The 22,425-nt window shown below is 32.4% G+C and overlaps 1 protein-coding gene across 4 annotated transcripts in view; it reads right to left on the bottom strand.

Annotated features, from left to right (window-relative positions):
- Positions 1-22,425, bottom strand: part of LOC114338775 (centrosomin) — a 652,106-nt gene that overhangs the window by 250,954 nt on the left and 378,727 nt on the right. For all 4 annotated transcript variants that reach the window (XM_050641722.1, XM_050641725.1, XM_050641721.1 and 1 more), the window contains one exon: positions 16,155-16,210. In XM_050641722.1, the coding sequence (XP_050497679.1) occupies positions 16,155-16,210 (56 nt within the window). The remainder of the gene's footprint in view (positions 1-16,154; positions 16,211-22,425) is intronic.

The raw sequence follows: 22,425 nt of genomic DNA, 5'->3' as shown, positions 1-22,425 counted from the left end.
ACGTACCAATTTTCATGAAAATCGATGGAGGTTCAACGAAATCGGAGGTGAAAACCTTCATTGACTCCACTATATTTGCTATAGGAGCATGTGAAAGGCGGTAAGTTAGAGACGACTTACGCCTTGGAATCAATGTAATATATCCCATTATAACAAAATATCATTACCATACTACTTGAAATGATTTTTGAAATGTCAATGATAATAATTTAGTGATACCTATTATTATCAAAATAAATCTAAAACCAACAGCGTCACGCAATAAAGAATAAAACATTCTCCATGTTTCCATAAAACTTACAAATATAAAGTTAGTTGTTGATAACAAAAAGACAGTAAATAATATACATAACTACAAAGTTGTTACACATTTATTCAACTTTGAGTGCATCTTAAATTATATCAAAGAACAGCATAGAGTTTCGAGTTTTATGAAAAAATTAACAGTGCACATCTAAATAAAATACTTAAAATTAGAAAAATATGTTGCAATGACCACCGTGTTCGTTAATGAAATGATATTGTTGAAATACTGCCGAAAAATACTGCGTATTTTTGTCACGAAAGAATGTCCTTTGGCACGTAAACTTCTTGGCTTTTTTCCATCTCACAACTGTGCACTCTGTTTTTTTCAACGGTCTACGAAACTGGACCAGTTCAAACAGCAAATACGAGGAGTGTTCTGTAATATCTTAGAAAAAAAGATAACCAGTTGTTTGAAATTAACTTAATTATTATTTGAAAGTCTCTGTTAACTTCAATATTATTCATTTATTCTTTGAAAAGAAGCGAACTTCTCAAGAGTTAGTCAAACAAAAGTCAGAGTCAGCCAAGTTTCAATTAAAACATTAGAACGCTGAATATACTATAGAAATATTCCAAAACATGTAGGTACTCCGGAAATATGTTGTGAAGAATGTTCCACTTAGAATTTGAATTCTAACAGTAATTGACAAATTAATCGAGTTCTAAAACTGTTCACATGTGGCTTGTTAAAACTATATATGTCTGTTATACAGGGTGTCCCGAAAAGAATGGTCATAAATTATACCACACATTCTGGGGTCAAAAATAGTTCGATTGAACCTAACTTACCTTAGTACAAATGTGCTCACAAAAAAAGTTACAGCCCTTTGAAGTTACAAAATGAAAATCGATTTTTTTCAATATATCGAAAACTATTAGAGATTTTTTATTGAAAATGGACATGTATAATTCTTATGTCAGGAACATCTTAAAACAAAATTATAGTGAAATTTGTCCACCCCATAAAAAATTTATGGGGATTTTGTTCCCTTAAACCCCCCCAAACTTTTGTGTACGTTCCAATTAATTCATTATTGTGGTACCATTAGTTAAACACAACGTTTTTAAAACTTTTTTGCCTCTTAGTATTTTTTCGATAAGCCAGTTTTTATTGAGATGCGGCTTCTTTTTCAATATATTTACGTAAAAATTTTATGGGGGTTTTGTTCCTTTAAACCCCCCTAATGTTTGTGTACGTTCCAATTAAACTACTATTGTGGTACCATTAGTTAAACACAGTGTCTTTAAAACTTTTGTCTCTTAGTCTTTTGTTCATAAGTCACCTTTTATCGAGATGTAGCTTCTTTTTCAAAATATACCTAAAAATGTAAATTATAAATAAATTTTCAGATTATTAACAGGTCTCTATAACCGTACTTAACCATATACAAATATGTGGTGGATTCGACAAATATTCAAAATATCTCGATAAACACTGGCTTATCGAAAAAGTACTAAGAGGCAAAAAAGTTTTAAAAAGAATGTGTTTAACTAATAGTGCCACAATAATAATTTAATTGGAACGTACACAAAAGTTTGGGGGGTTTAAGGGAACAAAACCCCCATAAAATTTGTATGGGGTGCACAAATTTTACTTAATTTTTTTTTAAGATACTGGTGTCGTAAAAATGCCACATGTCAATTTTCAATAAAAAATCTCTGAGAGTTTCGATATATGAAAAAAAATCGATTTTCATTTTGTAACTTCAAAGGGCTGTAACTTTCTTTGTGTGCACTATTGTATATAGGTAAGTGAGGTTCAATCAACCTATTTTTGACCCCAGAATCTGTGGTATAATTTATGACCAATATTTTCGGGACACCCTGTATATATGGAATTAGCCACAGTTACTTAGGTTGTAATGACAATTACATATTTTACCTAAAAATACTTAACGTTTCGAATCGTTCTCAAAAGATTAATGAACCTTTGTGGTAACACCCAACCTTTTTTAAGCTTATAACACAAAGGGGAGAAATTTGACCTCGGACTTACGGTTTTAGAGTTGCAACCGGAAGTACTGTCGTAAACTCGCCGAAATAGTACAAGCGATATATTATTCAACGCGCTTTAGCAAGACGAGATCAAATACACACTTCCGGTTTCATGCCTATCTGTCCGTCTGCCCGTCGCTTCGGTCCGAGAATATAACTCCTCCGCCATTAGACCAGATAGAATGACAAAGGTGTCAAATGAAAGCTTATAACCTAATAATGGTATTAAAGGCGAGAAATTTTACCTTGGACTTCCGGTTTTAGAGTTACAATCAGAAGTACTATTTTAAAGTAGCTGAAATAGTACAGCTTTATAGTCGACGCGCCTTAGCAAGATGAGAACACATATTTACACACATACAAAATCGAAAACCTCTTATAGTCGTAGGTGTCGACGTGTACAAGCTCTCTTAAATTTGTTCTACAAATTTACGCCACTCTTTTCTGTCTCTAGCTAGTTCCTTCACCTCACTCCATGTCTTCCCTCTTTCTTCGAGAATCTCGCCTATGCATTTGTACCATGTTTTTCTTGGTCGTCCTCTACGATTTTTCCCTATTTTTTTCGCTTCACTTATTTTATTCACCTGTCTAGTTTCGTTCATTCTGATCATGTGTTTCACCATTTCAGTTTCTTTTCTTCTGCTTTAGTGATTTCGTTTCTAGTTCTTATCTAATGTCTTTGTTTCTTCTTCTGTCTGCTCTAACACCCAGCACTTTCCTCAAGTATTTCGTTTCACTTGCTTGCAGTCGCTTTGTTTGTTTTTCGTCGAGTACTCAGTTTTCTGCCTCGTAGGTTAATACAGGTTGGTACACTGTTTGGTATACGATCATTTTTGTTTTAACAAAATATATACTTCCGGTCAATGTTTGTCTGTCCGTCCGTCCGCCTATTCGCGAATATAACACCTCCGTTTTTAAAACAGATAGATTCCAGACGAGAGGTCATAACCCAAAGATAGTATTAAAGGTGAGAAATTTTATCTCGGGGTTTTAGAGTTGCAACCGGAAGTACTGTTTTAAAGTCGCTGAAATACTGAAATAGTTCAAGCGATATTAGTGATGAGCGAGACTGGTCTTGGTCTTGCCTTCTTTTGGTTTGCAAGACCAAGACCAGGTATTCAAGACCAAGACCAAGACCGAACCTTGCAAGACTACGCAAGACCAAGACCAACCTGCAAGACTCTTGCACTTTTTTGCGAAATTGGTTTTTTATTATTTAACTTAATTTTTTTAGTTCAATAATATATACTGACATTGTAATAAACCTTAAACAATATCGAATTTTTAAAATACATAAAATTTTGGATATATTTTTTAAGTCGTTTTGATTAAGTCAAACGGTTTGCATTTTCTCAACCTTCAAAGTGTCCAGAAGGCAAGTTTTCAAACGGCGACAGTTCAAGGACAATTGAAATTACTTGTAAGACAAAAAAATGTAATTATAGATAGGGTAATCCATTAAAAAAAAATGCCATTAAAACGGTTTTTATTAAATGCTTTTGTACCAGTAGTTTTCGCTTTTTTGTCTAATAAAAATACTGACACTTATTTCAATTCTTTTCGCATAATCGAGGAAAAATGTAGGTCGTTAAATTTAAAATTAATACCAAAAAATATCATAATAGATTTTGAAAAGGGATTCACAATGCTGTGAAAGCATTGTGGCCTGAATAAAAAATAACTGGTTGTCGATTGTAATATGTCAAGCTTGGTATCGCAAAATCCATAACTTAGGTTCAGTTTCTAAATATATGTATAATGACAAAAATTCCGATACTGGAAAATTTTTAAAATTATTTTTTGGATTAATTTTTTTACAATTAACGAAAGTTGGAAGTTGAATTATTTGTGAAAATCCCGGATGACAAACGAGTAAAGAATTTTACTGATTTCATAGTTGAAAACTATTCGGAAGAATCTAGGTTTTCCCCAGAAAGGGCCAGTACTACAAATAGTATGTGCCGTATTTGAAATGCATGCTAATCATTTCAGGATGTTTTAAATTCTAGTTTTTACTACCCACATCCGAATATTTTCAACTTTTTAAATGACATAATGGGTATTCAATATTCAATCCAAAATATGTGAAAATAAAAAGTGCGAATAACTCGTGCTACGAGAGCAATGTAGTTTAAATAAAATTAAAGAACTGCAAGATAACAAATTACAGAATTAGCGTTTATAACTCCCCATTAGGTTTAGTTATTATGTTATAGTATTAGGTCTATAAATAGGTATGGTAATTATGTATGTATTTACTAAAAAGTATGTTTTAGTTAGCTTATAAAAAAAGTTAATTATATTAAATAAAGTAAAAAAATATTTGATTTTTGTGTATTTTATTCGAAATTGTTTGGTTCAAATTATTACTACCAAAAAAGCAAGACCAGCAAGACTCTTGCAGCAAGACCAAGCCCAAGAACAAGACCGGCTAGTGCAAGACCAAAACCAAGACCAAGACTGCCTTTTAGCTGCAAGACCAAGACCAAGCTTGCAAGAACAAGACCAAGACCAAGACTAGCCTGGTCTTGGTCTTGTTCTTGTTTTGCTCATCACTAAGCGATATATTACTTGATGCGCCTTAGCAAGACGAGAATAAACATATAGTTCCTGTTTTTATATTGTTACTTTAGGTTAAAGATGTGTAACCGTAACATTGTATTGAAAAGTCGAGCTCGAATATTTAGTTCCGGTTTTGATGTGATTTCTGGTTAAAAAGTTATGACAAGAAGTTTGTACAGTTCTACTTCCGGTCACGTTGGGTGAAAACCTAGGACTTTCGGAAGTCCAATTGCTTGTTTAACTGAAACTAGGTTGATTGGAACAAAGAAATATAATAGATCGAGCCCCACAAGCAAGTAATTTGAGCTATGTTAAAAATAAAAACTATCTGACAATTAATTTTATGCTGTGATAAGTTTATATAATCGACAACATAACGTTTCGCTGTCTCTATATTGCTTTTATTTCAAATAAAAAAATCCAATTGTAGAAAATATTTCAAAATGAACTGATTTAATAAATCATCATTACTAATAATAACTTTAACAGGATTTGCATTAGCCAGTGTCATTTTTAATAAAAATGCATTGCTCTGGATGGCCTTTAACCCACACAAGAAAAGCTTTTACATTTTAATCTAAGTGACGTCGGTCATTGATACGTAGCGAATGTCAAAAATAATTATTCGTAATATATGCAATTTTTACAATACCAAGGCGTTAACGCTGTGCCACAGTGGCATTGCACAGTACAATTACAAAAGGGCAAAAGTAGACCGAAATCTAAAACTTGGAATAGTCTTAAGATTCGATATAAGAATGACCCGATCTTTTTAATATGTAAATTAAAAACGGATAAAACTTATTTGATATGTAATACTCTAGGCGCCAAATAGATGCCACCGTGTCCTTTTCAATTCTGATGGACAAAATCAACGGTTCTTATGAATTTTTGGCTGCTGATTACGAATTTCGAGGGTGGATTTCGATCCAAGTGGTCAAAAAATTGTTATACCTAATTAATTTAATTGTTTATAAGGCTCTGGCTCATAAACTAAAAAAAATAAAAAGTGTTTCAAATAAAATTTGTTCCTTAATAAAAAAACGAAGAAAAAAACGTTTACTAAACTTAAATCCAACAATTATAACTCGATATTGTAAAATTCGTTTTGATTTAAATCTGTCTCCTGCCATCTCCCGATAGTACTATTTCTAGGCCTACCTGTTGTCAAGGAGGCTCTGCAGAAGACAAATTTACACCAAAACGTCTGTAGTTCTCGGTACAAAATCAAACTATTTATACCACAGTATGATTAGAATGCCCTCTAACGGGGAATAAGTGAAATGAATGTCGACTCGATTCAAGTTCTCTGTTTAACCCAGATATGACAATATCTGGGTTAAACGTAGGTACGAAGTACTCGTCTCCAGTTTGGGTGTAACCACAACTCTTTAGATATACAATTTCAATTATTATTGAAAGAGTCAAAATACTGCCAAACTTTAAAACAAAAATGACATTTCAAAAATACTGCCTAGTTTAAACTCAAAGTGGATTAATAAATGGATATCTGAGATTTCACAAAGACGTAGGTATGGTCCTTTTCATAGGCATTTGTCAGTGCGTCACAAATGATAGAAAAAAAGGTAAGTCCGTGATAATACACATTTATAACATTTATTCTAACATGACATTTTAGTTAAATCTGACAGTTGTCACATTTTATCTGCAATTTGGCATAAAAAAAAATAAATTGTGTTTATTGCATTTATAAAATGGTATTTTCTTTGATTTGTATAGTCTTATAAATTGTACAGATTATATTCGTAGATATATTATACAGGGTGTCCCGAAAAGATTGGTCATAAATTATACCACAGATTCTGGGGTCAAAAATAGGTTGATTAAACCTCACTTACCTATATACAATAGTGCACACAAAAAAAGTTACAGCCCTTTGAAGTTACAAATTGAAAATCGATTTTTTTTCATATATTGAAAACTCTCAGAGATTTTTTATTGAAAATGGACATGCGGCATTTTTACGGCAGCAACATCTTAAAAAAAATTTAAGTAAAATTTGTGCACCCCATAAAAATTTTATGGGGGTTTTGTTCCCTTAAACCCCCCCAAACTTTTGTGTACGTTCCAATTAAATTATTATTGTGGCACCATTAGTTAAACACATTATTTTTAAAACTTTTTTGTCTCCTATTACTTTTTCGATAAGCCAGTGTTTATCGAGATATTTTGAATATTTGTCGAATCCACCACATATTTGTAAATGGTTCTAGAGACCTGTTAATAATCTGAAAATTTATTTATAATTTACATTTTTAGGTATATTTTGAAAAAGAAGCTACATCTCGATAAAAGGTGACTTATGAACAAAAGACTAAGAGGCAAAAGTTTTAAAAACACTGTGTTTAACTAATGGTACCACAATAATAGTTTAATTGGAACGTACACAAACATTTGGGGGGTTTAAAGGAACAAAACCCCCATAAAATTTTTACGTAAATATATTGAAAAAGAAGCCGCATCTCGATAAAAACTGGCTTATCGAAAAAATACTAAGAGGCAAAAAAGTTTTAAAAACGTTGTGTTTAACTAATGGTACCACAACAATGAATTAATTGGAACGTACACAAAAGTTTGGGGGGGTTTAAGGGAACAAAATCCCCATAAATTTTTTATGGGGTGGACAAATTTCACTATAATTTTGTTTTAAGATGATCCTACCATAAGAATGATACATGTCCATTTTCAGTAAAAAATCTCTAATAGTTTTCGATATATTGAAAAAAATCGATTTTCATTTTGTAACTTCAAAGGGCTGTAACTTTTTTTGTGAGCACATTTGTACTAAGGTAAGTTAGGTTCAATCGAACTATTTTTGACCCCAAAATGTGTGGTATAATTTATGACCAATCTTTTCGGGACACCCTGTATAATTCGTAATTTTTTTTTTCGATTATAGCGCCATCTATCGGCAACTAGAATAAATGTTATAAATGTCTGTAATCAAGGACGTGCCTTTTTTCTGTCACATACAATTTAATGCGTTAGAAAGAAATCGAAAAACTGTGACGCACTGAAAGATGCCTATGAGAAAAAGAATATACATATTATTTTTCATAATTTAAAAAGAAAAAAAATAAGTTCCAATACAGGGGTCTCAAAAATAAAAAAATTAACTAAAACTTAGTGAAATACAAAATATTAATAAAACAAACTCTTTTAAAACTTGTTTTGATGAGCAGACTTTAATTGGATTGATGGAAAATTTTATATTGTTTAAAATACATAGTATCAAATCTCTGGTTCTTAAAGATAAGTACATTACTAAATAATGTTGGGTTCATCGTTCAAAAATATCGGCTAACAAATATGTACAATCATTTCATTCCAGGTCACAATTTAAATACACCTACCACCAATTATCCAGTTTAATTTAAACAGAGGCGTGTGCTCTTGGTTCTTTACCGTGGTTTAAAAATAAATTTATTACATTTTTCAAGATAAAAAATCCCCAGTTGTTATGTGTAATTCCCTATTCGATTATTTTTAGTACATCTTCAATCTTCAGGCCTACGAATTACAAAAATACGAGTTTTATCAAAATATAAACTCCTTGATGTAAAAATCTAGAAGTATTATAACAATTTTTATTTCCTCTGTGTTTTACAGGAAATAACAGGTAATTTACAGGAAAAACGTGGCGTTATTGCCGGCATGTGTACAAAGCTTAAAACGCGGCGTTAACGCCCGCATGTATACCAAGCCTTAGATCTGTGTCAACATTTCTAGCTCTTGTGTTTGTGTTAGTCCGCATGAATTTGGTTTTATTTTGATTTATATGTAAATCACATATATTCTGCTCCCGCTACTAGCTCGGTTAGGATTTTCGTGGTTCTCGCCCTGGTTCTTTCTTATAATGTGCACGTCGCACAGTGGTTCCAAATGCTGAAAACGTGGTCATGAGGCGAAAAAAAAGTCCCTATCTAGGGATTTTCATGTTCACAATTGTTGTTTTCTCATACTATCGTACAGTCGTAATATCCAGGTTTAAGGATCAGACTGGATGTATTCTGGTTCATAGCTCAGGAACAAGTGAGTCAAGATATAGTAACAATAAATGCCTTAAATTTGTTAATGCATAAATAGTGAAAATATACTTAAAATAATCCAAATTTTGTAGACATACATTGAAAAAGTACAAAATTCTGCATAATTCTGCGACTAATGTTTGTTAATCTTAAAATATAATATAGTAAGAGGATACAGAATTACTTTGGATTAGCTGCCTATAACTGCAAATGCATTGCTGTCAGTTGCTTGAATACAAAAGTGGTAAATGACGCATATTACATGATTCTGGCGATTGTTGAGTATGTATAGGTTGTACATAAGTAATAGGTTCTGAATATTGTATTTCATAAAGAACATGTATTGGTAATCAGCAATTTCAAAAGTTCCTTATAATATAGAATTTTAAAAAAATATACATTTAAAATAAAATTTTTGAATTTCTTTCGGTCATAATGGAACCGCCATTTTGTTTAAAAAAAAGTAATGTTAGATTTGTAATCAGCGACCTTAAACTACCTTTGACAAAAAATTTGCGTTTTGATTGGTATTTTCAATTTCTTTCCGTCATGTTGGATCCGCCATTTTGTTTTTCAGAAAAAATAATGTCAGATCCGTAATCAGTGATGCCAAAAACCTTTAAGAACGAAAATAATTCTGAAGTATATAAACAATATACGCTTTTAAAGGTCCATGACCACGTTTTCGGCATTTGGAACCACAATGCGTCGTCAGCAATATAATTTGGACTGATCTATCTAAATATACAATTAAAGTTAGAAAACTGCAATATCTGGGACATGTCATGAGAGGCGAGCGTTTATAACTTGTTTCAATTAATAATACAAGGAATAATACAGGGTAGAAGAAGTCGTGGAAGAAGACGCATCTCCTGGTTAAACAATTTGAGAGCTTGGTTTAACTGCGCTTTTGCTGATCTCTTTAGAGCAGCGGTATCGGAAGTGCGAATTGCCATGATGGTTGCCGACCTTCTTAGAAGAGATAGCAAATGAAGAAGAAGAATCTAAATATAGTTCCCCTGCTATTTAATTTAGCATTTCGTACGACATTTTCAAAGGCTATAAAAAGCCGTCACGCCAGAGCGTCTCCCTGCTTTTACCTTGTATTTCAAATGGGGTTGATGAGTCGTTCTGAATTTTTACTGTTCATAACATCTTCGGTACAAGGATTCGAACGCTTCGGTAGCAAGGAAAATTACGTGATGAAAATGTACATGTGGCTCAAATTTATGTTAACAGTTCTGTACTGATCAGTAAAAAGGTCTTAAGACGGTAGGCGCAAAATTTCGGTCCAATGCTTTTAAATGCATTATTATTTTTTTCGAATCCTGCGAAAACTATTAAGTATTTTTAAAAAATTTAACCGCAGATTGAAAGATTATACTATTAAAGTCCCTGAAAAGTTCTATAATTAAATTCTACTAAATTTTTTTCGGCCGGGCAGCTTTTTTGTTTATTTAAACTTCTGTAATTTAAAGTTACAGGGGAGAAAAAGAAGAGAAAATTGAGTGTGATTTTTATTTCAAATATCTCATTCAAAATAAACTTTTTGTTTATTCTAAGGAATTTTCGGCCCTCGGTAATAATGTAATCTTTCATTCTGCGTTTAGTGGTTTTGTATCAGGTACCTAGTGTAATGTGTAGTGTGTGTGTATTGACTAAGTGTCTTGTCACTTAGTAAAACGTCATTGTCTTTGCAAAGAGGCGCTAATTGTATCCGAACGTCTGTAGTCCCTCCGGAATTTAATAGTTAAAACTTGTAAAAATCGATATTTTTGACCTAAGACAGATTAAGTACAGATGTTCGTATATAGGTGTATATATAACATTTTAATTTCGTTTCACAGGTCAGATTTACTTTGTTAAATTAATAACAATCATAATATATTACCAGTATATCCATCCCTTTTAAGGTTTGGCATTTCTTCGGTTGTTGAACACAATAAAAGAAAGCACCCAACATATCATTTAAGAAATTGATTGGGTGCGGACAAAGTTCGTATCACTATTATACCTTTCCCTTGGCCTAAAAGACTCTAATTACGCCGAAGGATGAGGAGTGTCAATTTTTTCAAAAATTACAGTTCATATGTACTGGGGTAAATAATAAAAATGATATTAGCTATTATATCCAATAAACGAAGCCGAAAAAGCACTTAAAGAATCGAAAAATTACTGGCCGCTATTTCTTAACTGGAATATCTTAACGAAGTCAATAGAGAAGCGTATCATCTCGGGGGTATCGAAATTTTTACTGCGGTATGGTTTTTTATTAACATTTAACGGGATAGGCGCAAACTTTCGGCTCCAATGATATTTAAATGTATTAATTTTTTTCGAATCCTGAGAAAACTAATAAATATTTTTGAAAAATTTAAACGCAGAATGAAAAATTACTTTATTACCGAGGGTCGAAAGTCCCTGAAAAGTTCTATAATGTTTATTTTTCTATGGATGCTATGCAATGTGCAACTTCTTCCACTACTTACATACATTCAAAACGAACCATTTCTCACGCAGTGAGAAAAGTCGGCCATTTCAGTGAGAAATATTTTTTCTCACGGGTTCTCCGCCGGTTTTCAACATATATGATCGCCGTTTCCATGGTAGCATGCACAATACAAACACAATTAATGTTGTCAAACAAAATGTGTTGAAACAAAACTTACCAGGAATTACCTTTCAAAACTGTTCAAAAATAACTTTTAATTAGAATTTTAAATAAATAACGTTTATAAATTTTAAGAATATTAAATACCTACATGTATATGTATTTTATTTCAATTTATGCATATTATAATATACCTAAAAGCACCCAAATTATTTAATTTTGTTTGAACTCTTGACAAAACCGCATCCATAGAAAAAGTACAGTGTATAACACTTGAGAAAATGACATATTTCTCCCTCGCTTGATTTGAACAAACTTCTGCGCTCGTGAGAAATACGTATTTTTTCTCACTTGTTGTACAATATACTATTTTTCTATTCTCATACTTTAATATATCAATTTATTAGGGTTCCACTACCTGTATCATAATGACCTTCATTATGATCAGATTTTCATTGATACAGATTTTTAACCAATAAAAACGCGATATGGCATTCGCGATAAAGGTGGCGCACGTGCAGTGACCAATGGCGAGTCAAATACATACGCTTTGACAGTTCGCAATATGTAAACAAACTGACTAATTTAAAAATTAAATCTTTTTAAGAACATGTCTGAAGGCGATAGAGATATTAAAAATGTATCCTCAAATTTATTTGAATAATTGCAATATTGAAAATATAGATTTATCAACAAAATTATTATTTTAACCATATAACTACTTAATTTGTTTGCGTTACAAAATTAATAAATTTGAATATATTTTTTGTTGTGAACGATTTCACAACATGAACATTTAATTATCATTATGAAGCTCGTATTCTATATGAAACTCGCCGCTAGGCGGCTCGTTTCGTATCCGTCATACTCGCTTCATAATGACCATCATTAAAAATGCTCGTTGCACAATATACTATTAATAAGTTACAGGCATAAAAAAAAAGAAAATTTATTGTTGATTTTTAATTTCAAATATCTCATTGAAAAAAACTTTTTCTAAGGTACTTTCGGCCCTCGGCCATTTCAGTCTTACATTCTGCGTTTAAATTTTTCAAAAATATTTATAAGTATCTTTGGCATACAACGCACTCAGTCGAACAGAATGTGGTGACAAGACAGTGACAAACAATGCTACTAAATATTTGACACGGCTTCAGGAATATTTTGAGTTGTTCATTAAATAATATTCATAGTGTATTTTATAATTGATTTAAGACGTGAACTTAATAAAAAGTTATTTATTGTTTATTATTTATGGAAGATCCAAGCAGAGAATACACCAGGATTTATTCTGTGATCCGAGTATTTTGTTTTTAAAGATGTTCAAAATTTATCTAAGCGTTCCATAGTAACAATATATTATTAAAGAAATCACTTGATCAGTGTTTCTCTTTTCTCAATTATTAGTTTTATTGTATAGTAAATTATTGTAATTACTGAATATATAGTTAGTGAAAAAATAATCATATTAATTAACTGACTTAATAATTTAAGCCATTATAGAAGTAACGGTTGTAATGTTATGATGCCTGCAGTCGGCGTTCAACAGGTAAACCGCAGAGGATCGAACGAGTGTCCATAGTGGCGCAGCCCCCCTACGTACTACCACTAGGCGAAACCAAAGGAGAGATGGCTACCAAGAGTGTATTTAAGACGAGCAAGAAGAATCATGAATCAGTGCTTCTTGGCGTACTGAACTAGGAAGAACTCAAATGGCAGAGATGCAATCGATTGAGTTGGAACTTTGCCGAGGTGGGCGCGCTCTGTAATGAGGAGGCATTCCGCCGGAATTGTATCCGCAGTGATCGGTGTTTGATTGTTATCGCATTGGATTGAAATGTGATAAGTTACGAGCCTGAGTGTGTAGATACATTGATTCCGTGTAGCGTGATTGCTTGTTGTGTATTGTATTGTTGTAATATTGTTATGATGTTTATGACGCCTGTCAAAATTTTCAATGTAGTTTAAATGTAATATTTTTTTTTGAATCCTGAGAAAACTATTTTTGAAAAATTTAAACGCAGAATGAAAGATTGCTTTATTACCGAGGGCCGAAAGTCCCTTATAGTCTAAGAGCTGGGAGCGGATTTTGTGCGTGAGAAGTAATATGGAAAAACTATACAGTTATGTTGAATTAGTTGTGTACATAAATTTCCCCAGCGGCGGAAACCAGAGTGGGGGACGAGGTAGTTATAAGGGGTCAAAGTCGCGGTTCTTATTATTTTTTTTTTGTGACGCTCATGATCGAGATAGTGCACCAAAATTTGGGAATAAGTAGGTCATGACGTAACTAAGTAAAATCTCTAGGGGCGGAACGCTGCGTGGCCGACAAAGGGATGGGGGTAGGGGTGAATATAAAAAATATAAGGGGTTTTTTGCGACGTTCGTGATTGAGATAGTGCACCAAAATTTGGGAATAAGTAGACCATGACATAAGTAAGTAAAATCCCCAGAGCAGGAACCCAGAGTGGGGGGCGAGGGTAGTTATAAGGGGTCAAATTCGCGGTTTTTATTATTTTTTTTTGTGACGCTCATGATCGAGATAGTCCACCAAAATTTGGGAATAAGTAGGTCATGACCTAACTAAGTAAAATCTCCAGGGGTGGAACGCTGCGTGGCCGACAAAGGGGTGGGGCAGGGGTGAATATAAAAATATAAAGGGTTTTTTGCGACGTTCGTGATTGAGATAGTGCACCAAAATTTGGGAATAAGTAGAACATGACATAACTAAGTAAAATCCCCAGAGGCGGAAACCAGAGTGGGGGACGAGGATAGTTATAAGGGGTAAAATGCGCGGTTTTTATTATTTTTTTTTGTGACGCTCATGATGGAGATAGTACACCAAAATTTGGGAGTAAGTAGGTCATGACGTAACTAAGTAAAATCTCTAGGGGCGGAACGCTGCCTGTGGTACAAAGGGGTGGTAAGCACGGGTGAGTATAAAAATATAAGGGGTTTTTTGCCGTTCGTGATCGAGATAGTGCACCAAAATTTGGGAATAAGTAGATCATGACATTACTAAGTAAAATCTTCAGGCCCCTGGAGATTTTACTTAGTTACGTCATGACCTGCCTATTACCAAATTTTGCTGCACTATCTCGATCATGGGTGCCACAAAAAAAAAAAAATAAAAACCGCGACTTTGACCCTTATAATTCTCGTCCCCTTACCCTTGTCCGCCACTCTGGTTTCCGGCTTTGGGGATTTTACTTAGTTATGTCATGGTCTACTTATTCCCAATTTTTGGTGCACTATCTCGATCACGAACGTTGCAAAAAAGCTATTATATTTTTTATATTCACCCCTACCCCTACCCCTTTGTCGGCCACGCAGCGTTCTGTCCCTAGAGATTTTACTTAGTTACGTCATTACCTACTCATACCCAAATTTTGGTGCACTATCTCGATCATGGGTGCCACAAAAAAAAAATAATAAAAACCGCGACTTTGACCCCTTATAATTCTCGCCCCCTTACCCTTGTCCGCCACTCTGGTTTCCGGCTTTGGGGATTTTACTTAGTTATGTCATGGTCTAGTTATTCCCAATTTTTGGTGCACTATCTCGATCACGAACGTTACAAAAAAGCTATTATATTTTTTATATTCACCCCTACCCCTACCACTTTGTCGGCCACGCAGCGTTCTGCCCCTAGAGATTTTACTTAGTTACGTCATTACCTACTTATTCCCAAATTTTGGTGCAGTATCTCGATCATGAGCGTCCAAAAAAAAATAATAAAAACCGCGACTATGACCCCTTATAACTACCCTCGTCCTCCACTCTGGTTTCCGGCCGTTGGGGAAAGTCATGTACACAACTAATTCAATATATCCCCGTATAGTTTTTCCATATTACTTATCACGCACAAAATCCGCTTCTATCTCTCCGACTATTAGAATGAATAAAAAGTTTCTTTTGAATGAGATATTTGAAATTAAAAATCACACTAAATTTTCTCTTAGTTGTTCACCCCTGTAGCTTATTAAAATAAACATTATAAAAGTTTTCAGGGACTTTTGGCCCTCGGTAATAACGTAATCTTTCATTCTGCGTTTAATCTTTTCAAAAATACTTATTAGTTTTCTCAGGATTCGAAAAAAATGAATCCCATTGAAAAGCATTGAAGCCGAAAGTTCGTACCCATCCCCTTAAAATGAGATTTTCTAAATTAAAAATGTTTTATTATTAAGTAGCAAGCAGTTTTTTCCATTTTTTATAATTATTAAAATAAACAATGTTTCGCAATATGAGTTTTTATACAGTTTTGCGGTCTATCTAATACTTCAAGTCAATGTTCTGCTTCATTATATCCATCAACTTTTTCCCTAGTAGTAAATTTCTTCCCGGAATTTATTATTATCTTTCGTATTAATTTAGTTATTCCGCAAAAAAATACACAAAGGGCTCCGCATATTAACTCAAATATTTAAAGAATACAAGCACTCATTTATAGATAATTTTGTTGTAATGCTAACATTCACAATGTATTTGTTGGTATTTTGTATTTAACATCATATCGCTCGCTATTCACATTAATGAATCAGAATCAAAAAAGTTTGTAAAATTTGTTGAAAGTATTTTACTGAGTTTAAATGCATATTTGATGCATGTAGGTTTAAAACAATACTTACTTGAGAATGTTCCATCGTGTTCTAAAGTAATTTCTTGCAGTTGACTTGGACTAGTACTGAAACAATATAATTTTATTAGAAAAATATGTAAAAAAATCAGTAACAATAATTAGTGTTTGAACAAGTGGTTTTTGCGCGATTAAAAATTTTTGATCAGAAAGTAATTTAAAACTTTTTTGTATAAAACTAGTTGCCGAACTTATATGCCAGGTATTGATTCCAATGAAAATTAAATTTTCAGTTAATAAAAGAAACATACAGCAAACAACAACATTCTCCCGATGTCATACGAACGGCACCAAAAACATTACCGGTAACAACCCATCCAAAGAAAGAACAAGCGATCATACTCGAATCTCCTTAAGTCACTAGCTCATTACAGTAGGGGAGCGATGGAGAAACACTACTAAAAGTATACCGCGCTCTTCTCTTCTCTCTCTCTCTCTCTCTCTCTCTCTCTCTCTCTCTCTCTCTCTCTCTCTCTCTCTCTCTCTCTCTCTCTCTCTCTCTCTCTCTCTCTCCTGTGGTTTCCCCATATGTATCTCAATTGGTCTCTATCTTCAGCTGCTCTAGGAGCTTCGCAGGAATGAGTTTTCAGCTGGGCCATCTAGTTGATGATCGTCCTCTTGATCTTCTCACCGGAACGTTTCCAGAAACAAACAAACCGCGCTCTTATCCGCTCCAAACTTGACTATGGCAGTGTTCTCTACATTTCATCAAATAAACCGCCAGTACATTCACTGAATACAGTCTAAATACTTCCCTTCGACTCTCGTTTAGGAGCATTCAAATTCAGTCCGGTGGAAAGTATTCACGCAGAATGTGTCGAACCTCCCCTTCACTTAAGCCGACGACTTCTACTGCTGTTATTTGCTAGAGCTTTAGTAAATCCCACAAATCCTACAAGAAATATCATCCATAATAAGCAACTACCCGTTACAAATGATTATAGAATGATACCGTCCACTGTACCGATGTTAGGTAATATTAACCTGGTGAAGACCACCCTTACAAGGTCCTTCAAACTTCAACATGGACATGCAAACTCCAGAATTTCAATATCGAATTATCCAAATATAATAAGAATGAAATCATCTTACATTATCAAACAAAGATTCTATGAAATACTACATTAATGCAACTTCGATAAGATCCTTTAATCAGATACATCTAAGAGTGAAGAAGGTAACAACTTGGCTGTGCTGTTACAACAGTACAAGTTAAATTTTAGTGTATTAGTAAATGACTAAAGATTTTGGACTTCTCTTTTATTAATAGAAAATAGAACAGCGAAGAAGAATGTGACTGAATCAAATACAACAAATAGAGAAAGGGGAACATTTCTAGAATCATCAAAATTAATAGCAAAAAAATTGGAAAAGAAAGCTCGGAAAATGGATAAAGTGGGGACAAGAATTCTAATACGGTTATTTGTTTGAACTTCAGGATGAATATTGTTCTCAAGCTATTTTCCCGTGACATTTTAATATAATTTACTATTTTTATTGGGAACTTACCACAATTTTAGTTTAAAATACGTTTATTTTGACGTTTCGATTTCCATACGAAAATAATTTTTTTTTCGATTTCCAAAAGTGACAACTGAAACGTCAAAATTAGCATTGTAGTTAATTCCAATAAAAAATGGTAAATTAAAAATGAAAGAAGCATATTTCGTTTCGTCATACTTAAAATTTTTAGTGTCAAGTCAAAATGATAGACAAGCACATACGTTATGAAAATTTTTATAACCGGACGTCAAAGAAATATTACAATCCGTTATCAAACCGAAATTTCCACAAAACTCTTAAAAGCTGAACATCAAAAGAATTGTTGAGAATACTACAAAATAGACGATATCCAGAACAGCTATTTCTCTTAATTATCTCGAAAATTGTCACAGGAACTCGCAAGACGTACAGAATCGGCATAAGTGCCTGAAATCTATAACAAGTAAATTATTATTTTATTATATAACCTTTGTTTTCTAGATTGTTCAGCCCTGAAATCCTGCGTTTTCTTATGCTTCACATTTTTTTTTAATTTTTTAAATCCAGTCGTTTAAATCTAGTTAGAACAAGAACTGGTAGTAGTACTCCAGGCTGTGAGTGAAAAAACGTGATATAATTCAGGAATTTTTGAAACCTATCAGGTGTTGTAAAGGACGATGCCAGGAATAACTTCTACTAAAATGTAACCAAAAATATTGTGCGCTTTTTTTTAATTGCGATTTTCATTTGTTAAATTTGCAATTTTTAAAGATTGTTAATTTTGCAGCTTAGGATATTGATTTTAGAGAAAAACTTTTTAATAGAAAAATAGTAAACTAAAAAACCTACAATTTGAGTTATGGCAAGTTTAATTTGGTTTATTGGTTATTGCACAACAGCCTGCGAAAAGTCCAAAATGGCCGTTTTTTACAATTGCAGTATTTATTGTACAAATAACTTTTTTTTTATTTTTTAAACCTTTAAACATAAAAAAAATTGTAAAGCCATATTAACGAATTTGTTGCTCAGATATTATAAATTGTTTATCCCAAGAGATCAAATGTTGAAGGCTACAACTTTTTGAAAAAAATCGTAGAGAGTTGATGAAACATTCAATCTCCTTCTAAAGAGTTATATTTTTATATTCTGATGTACATAAATGCGTAAAACATTTTTAAACCTCTAATTTTTGGGTTTGAAAATAAGGGGGCAAATTTCGTTATAAACATTTAGAGCTGAAGCGTCCCTGTACATTATATGAGTTTTAACTTACAGATTATTGTTGCTAAAGACGAAACGAAGATTTATAAAAAAAAAATTAAAAATTTCTACGACCAACTTAAGCCGAGATAATTTTTGGGTTTGAAAATAAGGGGGCAAATTTCGTTGTAAACATTTCGAGCTGAAGTGGCCCTGTATATCCTATGAGTTTCTAACTTATAGATTATTGTTGCTAAAGACGTAACAAAGATTCATAAAAAAATAAAAATTTTCTAAAACCAACTGAAGCCGAGATAATTGTTTTTTTTTTCTTAAATCGTAGTGCCTTTATTTATAACAATTAAGAAATTATTTTAAAGTCATTGACTAAAGAAAGACTTATATTATCTTAAAATAAAAATTATTATAAAATATAATTACATTTAATTATTAAAAATTATTTTTAGAATCGGTGCTTTTGCGAGCGGCCGAATTTTGCAAATCGCCCGGTTCGATTCAAATCCGCGCGCTCGGAAAATTTTTACGTAACTTGTATTAAATTTTGACAGAAAACAATTTAATAATATTACGATTATAATATACAGTCTATTTACCACTGTATTTGTTTTTCTTGATAAACTTTTATATGTGAAATCTCATTTCTGAAGAAATAATATTACCTACACAAATGATACATATATATGAAATATATAACTATATTTTTAATTTTCTTCATTGTTATATAAATATAATAATAATAATAACTTCTTATTATACAATATAATAATAATAATAACTTCTTATTATACAATGTAAAACTTTTTCTTCTTGTAGTGACTATCCGTTTTGGATGTTGGCTTGGTTTTGCTTTTTGAAAGATTTACTTAGCGTGTATGTCAAACGTTTGACGGATCCCTGACGGATCCCTGACGGATCCCTGATGGATCCCTGTATTTTAAAAATTAACAGTAATCTGTATTGCAATCAAATAGCGCATATCCAAGCAGAGGCAGGAGAATCCGACGTCATCAAAATCAAAGCTGGGGTTTGCCAAATTGCCATGATGGTCGCCAACATCCAAAACGGATAGTCACTACAAGAAGAAAAAGTTTTATATTGTATAATAAGAAGTAACATTATTATTATTATATTTATATAACAATGAAAAAATTAAAAATATAGTTATACATTTCATATATGTATCATTTTTGTAATATTATTTCTTCAGAAATGAGATTTCACATATAAAAGTTTATCAAGGAAAACAAATACAGTGGTAAATAGACTGTATATTATAATGGTAATGTTATTAAAATTGTTTTCTGTCAAAATTTATACAAGTTACGTAAAAATTTTCCTAGCGCGCGGATTTCAAGCGAGCCGGGCGATTTGCAAAATTCGGCCGCTCGCAAAAGCACCGATTTTAAAAATAATTTTTAATAATTAAATGTAATTATATTTTATAATAATTTTTATTTTAAGATAATATAAGTCTTTCTTTAGTCAATGACTTAAAATAATTTCTTAATTGTTATAAATAAAGGCACTACGATTTAAGAAAAGAAAAAACAATTATCTCGGCTTCAGTTGGTTTTAGAAAATTTTTATTGTTTTATGAATCTTTGTTTCGTCTTCAGCAACAATAATCTGTAAGTTAAAACTCATATAATGTACAGGGCCGCTTCAGCTCTAAATGTTTATAACGAAAATGCCCCCTTATTTTCAAACCCAAAAATTAGAGGTTTAAAAATGTTTTACGCATTTATGTACATCAGAATATGAAAATTTAACTCTTTAGAAGGAGATTGGATGTTTCACCAACTCTCTACGATTTTTTTTAAGTTATAGCCTTCGACATTTAATCTCGTGGGATAAACAATTTATAATATCTAAGCTACAAATTCGTTAATCTGGCTTTACAATTTTTTGTATGTTTGGAATTGAAAGATTTTCATTTTAAAGCTTTAAAAAATAAAAAAAAATTATTTATACAATAAATACTGCAATTGTAAAAAACGGCCATTTTGCACCTTTCGCAGGCTGTTGTGCAATAACCAATAAACCAAATTAAACTTGCCATAGCTCAAATTGTAGGTTTTTTAATTTACTACAACTTTCTATTAAAAAGTTTTTCTCTAAAATCAATATCCTAAGCTGCAAAATTAAAAATCTTTAAAAATTTCAAAGTTAACAAATGAAAATCGCAATTAAAAAAAAGCGCAAAATATTTTTGGTTACATTTTAGTATAAGTTATTCCTGGCATCGTCCTTTACAACACCTGATAGGTTTCAAAAAATTCCTGAATTATATCCTGAAATCGACCTATTTTTCACCCACAGCCTGGGGTATAGGCGATTCTGAAATGGATTAGAGCAAACGCTGCAACTGCAACTGTGGAGACGAACTCTGCTTTTATGTTATGCTTTGCTGTTTATTATTAAAGCTTTAGGAGAATGTATAACATGATAAGTTTGGATGCTGAAATTATTGTGAAAAATAATAGTTTTGAGTATCTCGGATCGGTATTAGAGTAATGAGGAAATACATGAGAGATCCATGCAGTAGTTAGCGAAGAAACAGACGAACCACTCTGCAGCACTACTCTGTGGCGCCACAAAGTAGTTTCGGATGCTTAGCCGTAAAAGAAGAAACAGACGAACCACTCTGCAGCACTACTCTGTGGCGCCACAAAGTAATTTCCGATGATTAGCCGTAAATTCTTATTAGTGCGGCAGATTCGTGCAAATATTATAAGAATTGTACATTTAATGATAGAAGCATATAATTTGGACCACATATAAAGGTCCAAAATTAGATGGGAGACCATCTCAGATTTTGCCTTTTACAAAAATGGCGGGGATTCAAAATGGCGACTATACATATGTGACTAATAGCACGATAACTTTTGAACGAGACTTCAGATTTCAACCAAATTTGGTATATAGGTTCTTTTTTTGATGTATAAGATCGAGGTCTTGAAACGGAAAAATCGGTTTACCAGAAGTTGTGTTTTTCCTGGTTTTTATGTAATAATATGTTGTTGTTTTTTCAATTGTTTCACCCTGTATATATTAATTTTTCAAAATACGGCCTTTAAAAAGAGCGTAAAAATATTTTTTAGGAAATATTTTTAACTTTTTAGTTATGTTAATTACCATTTATTAAGTGCAAAACGTATCTTCACATGTACCTGTATGCGGCAGATTTGTGCAAATATAAGAATTATTGTGCATTTAATGGTAGAAGCTTATAATTTAGACCACATATACTACACATATAGAGGTTCAAATTTAGATACGAGGCCATCTCAGTTTTTGTTCCTTTTACAGAAATGGCGGACATTCAAAATGGCGAATATACATATGTGACTAATAGCACGATAACTTTTGAACGAGATGTCAGATTTCAACCAAGGACATCGCACACATCTTATGGAAAATATAAAGTCACTCAAATTCAATAAAATTTATACGATTAGATTCGTTTTAATATAACGATCAATTCTTATCATTGCGTCAACTCTTAATTATGATTAATTACGGCGCAAATTGCAATTAAAGTTTATCGAAATCACATTTTT

The sequence above is a fragment of the Diabrotica virgifera genome, chromosome 1, assembly GCF_917563875.1.
Source record: "Diabrotica virgifera virgifera chromosome 1, PGI_DIABVI_V3a".
NCBI classification, from domain to species: domain Eukaryota; kingdom Metazoa; phylum Arthropoda; class Insecta; order Coleoptera; family Chrysomelidae; genus Diabrotica; species Diabrotica virgifera.
This window is presented reverse-complemented; position numbering and strand designations above follow the sequence as displayed.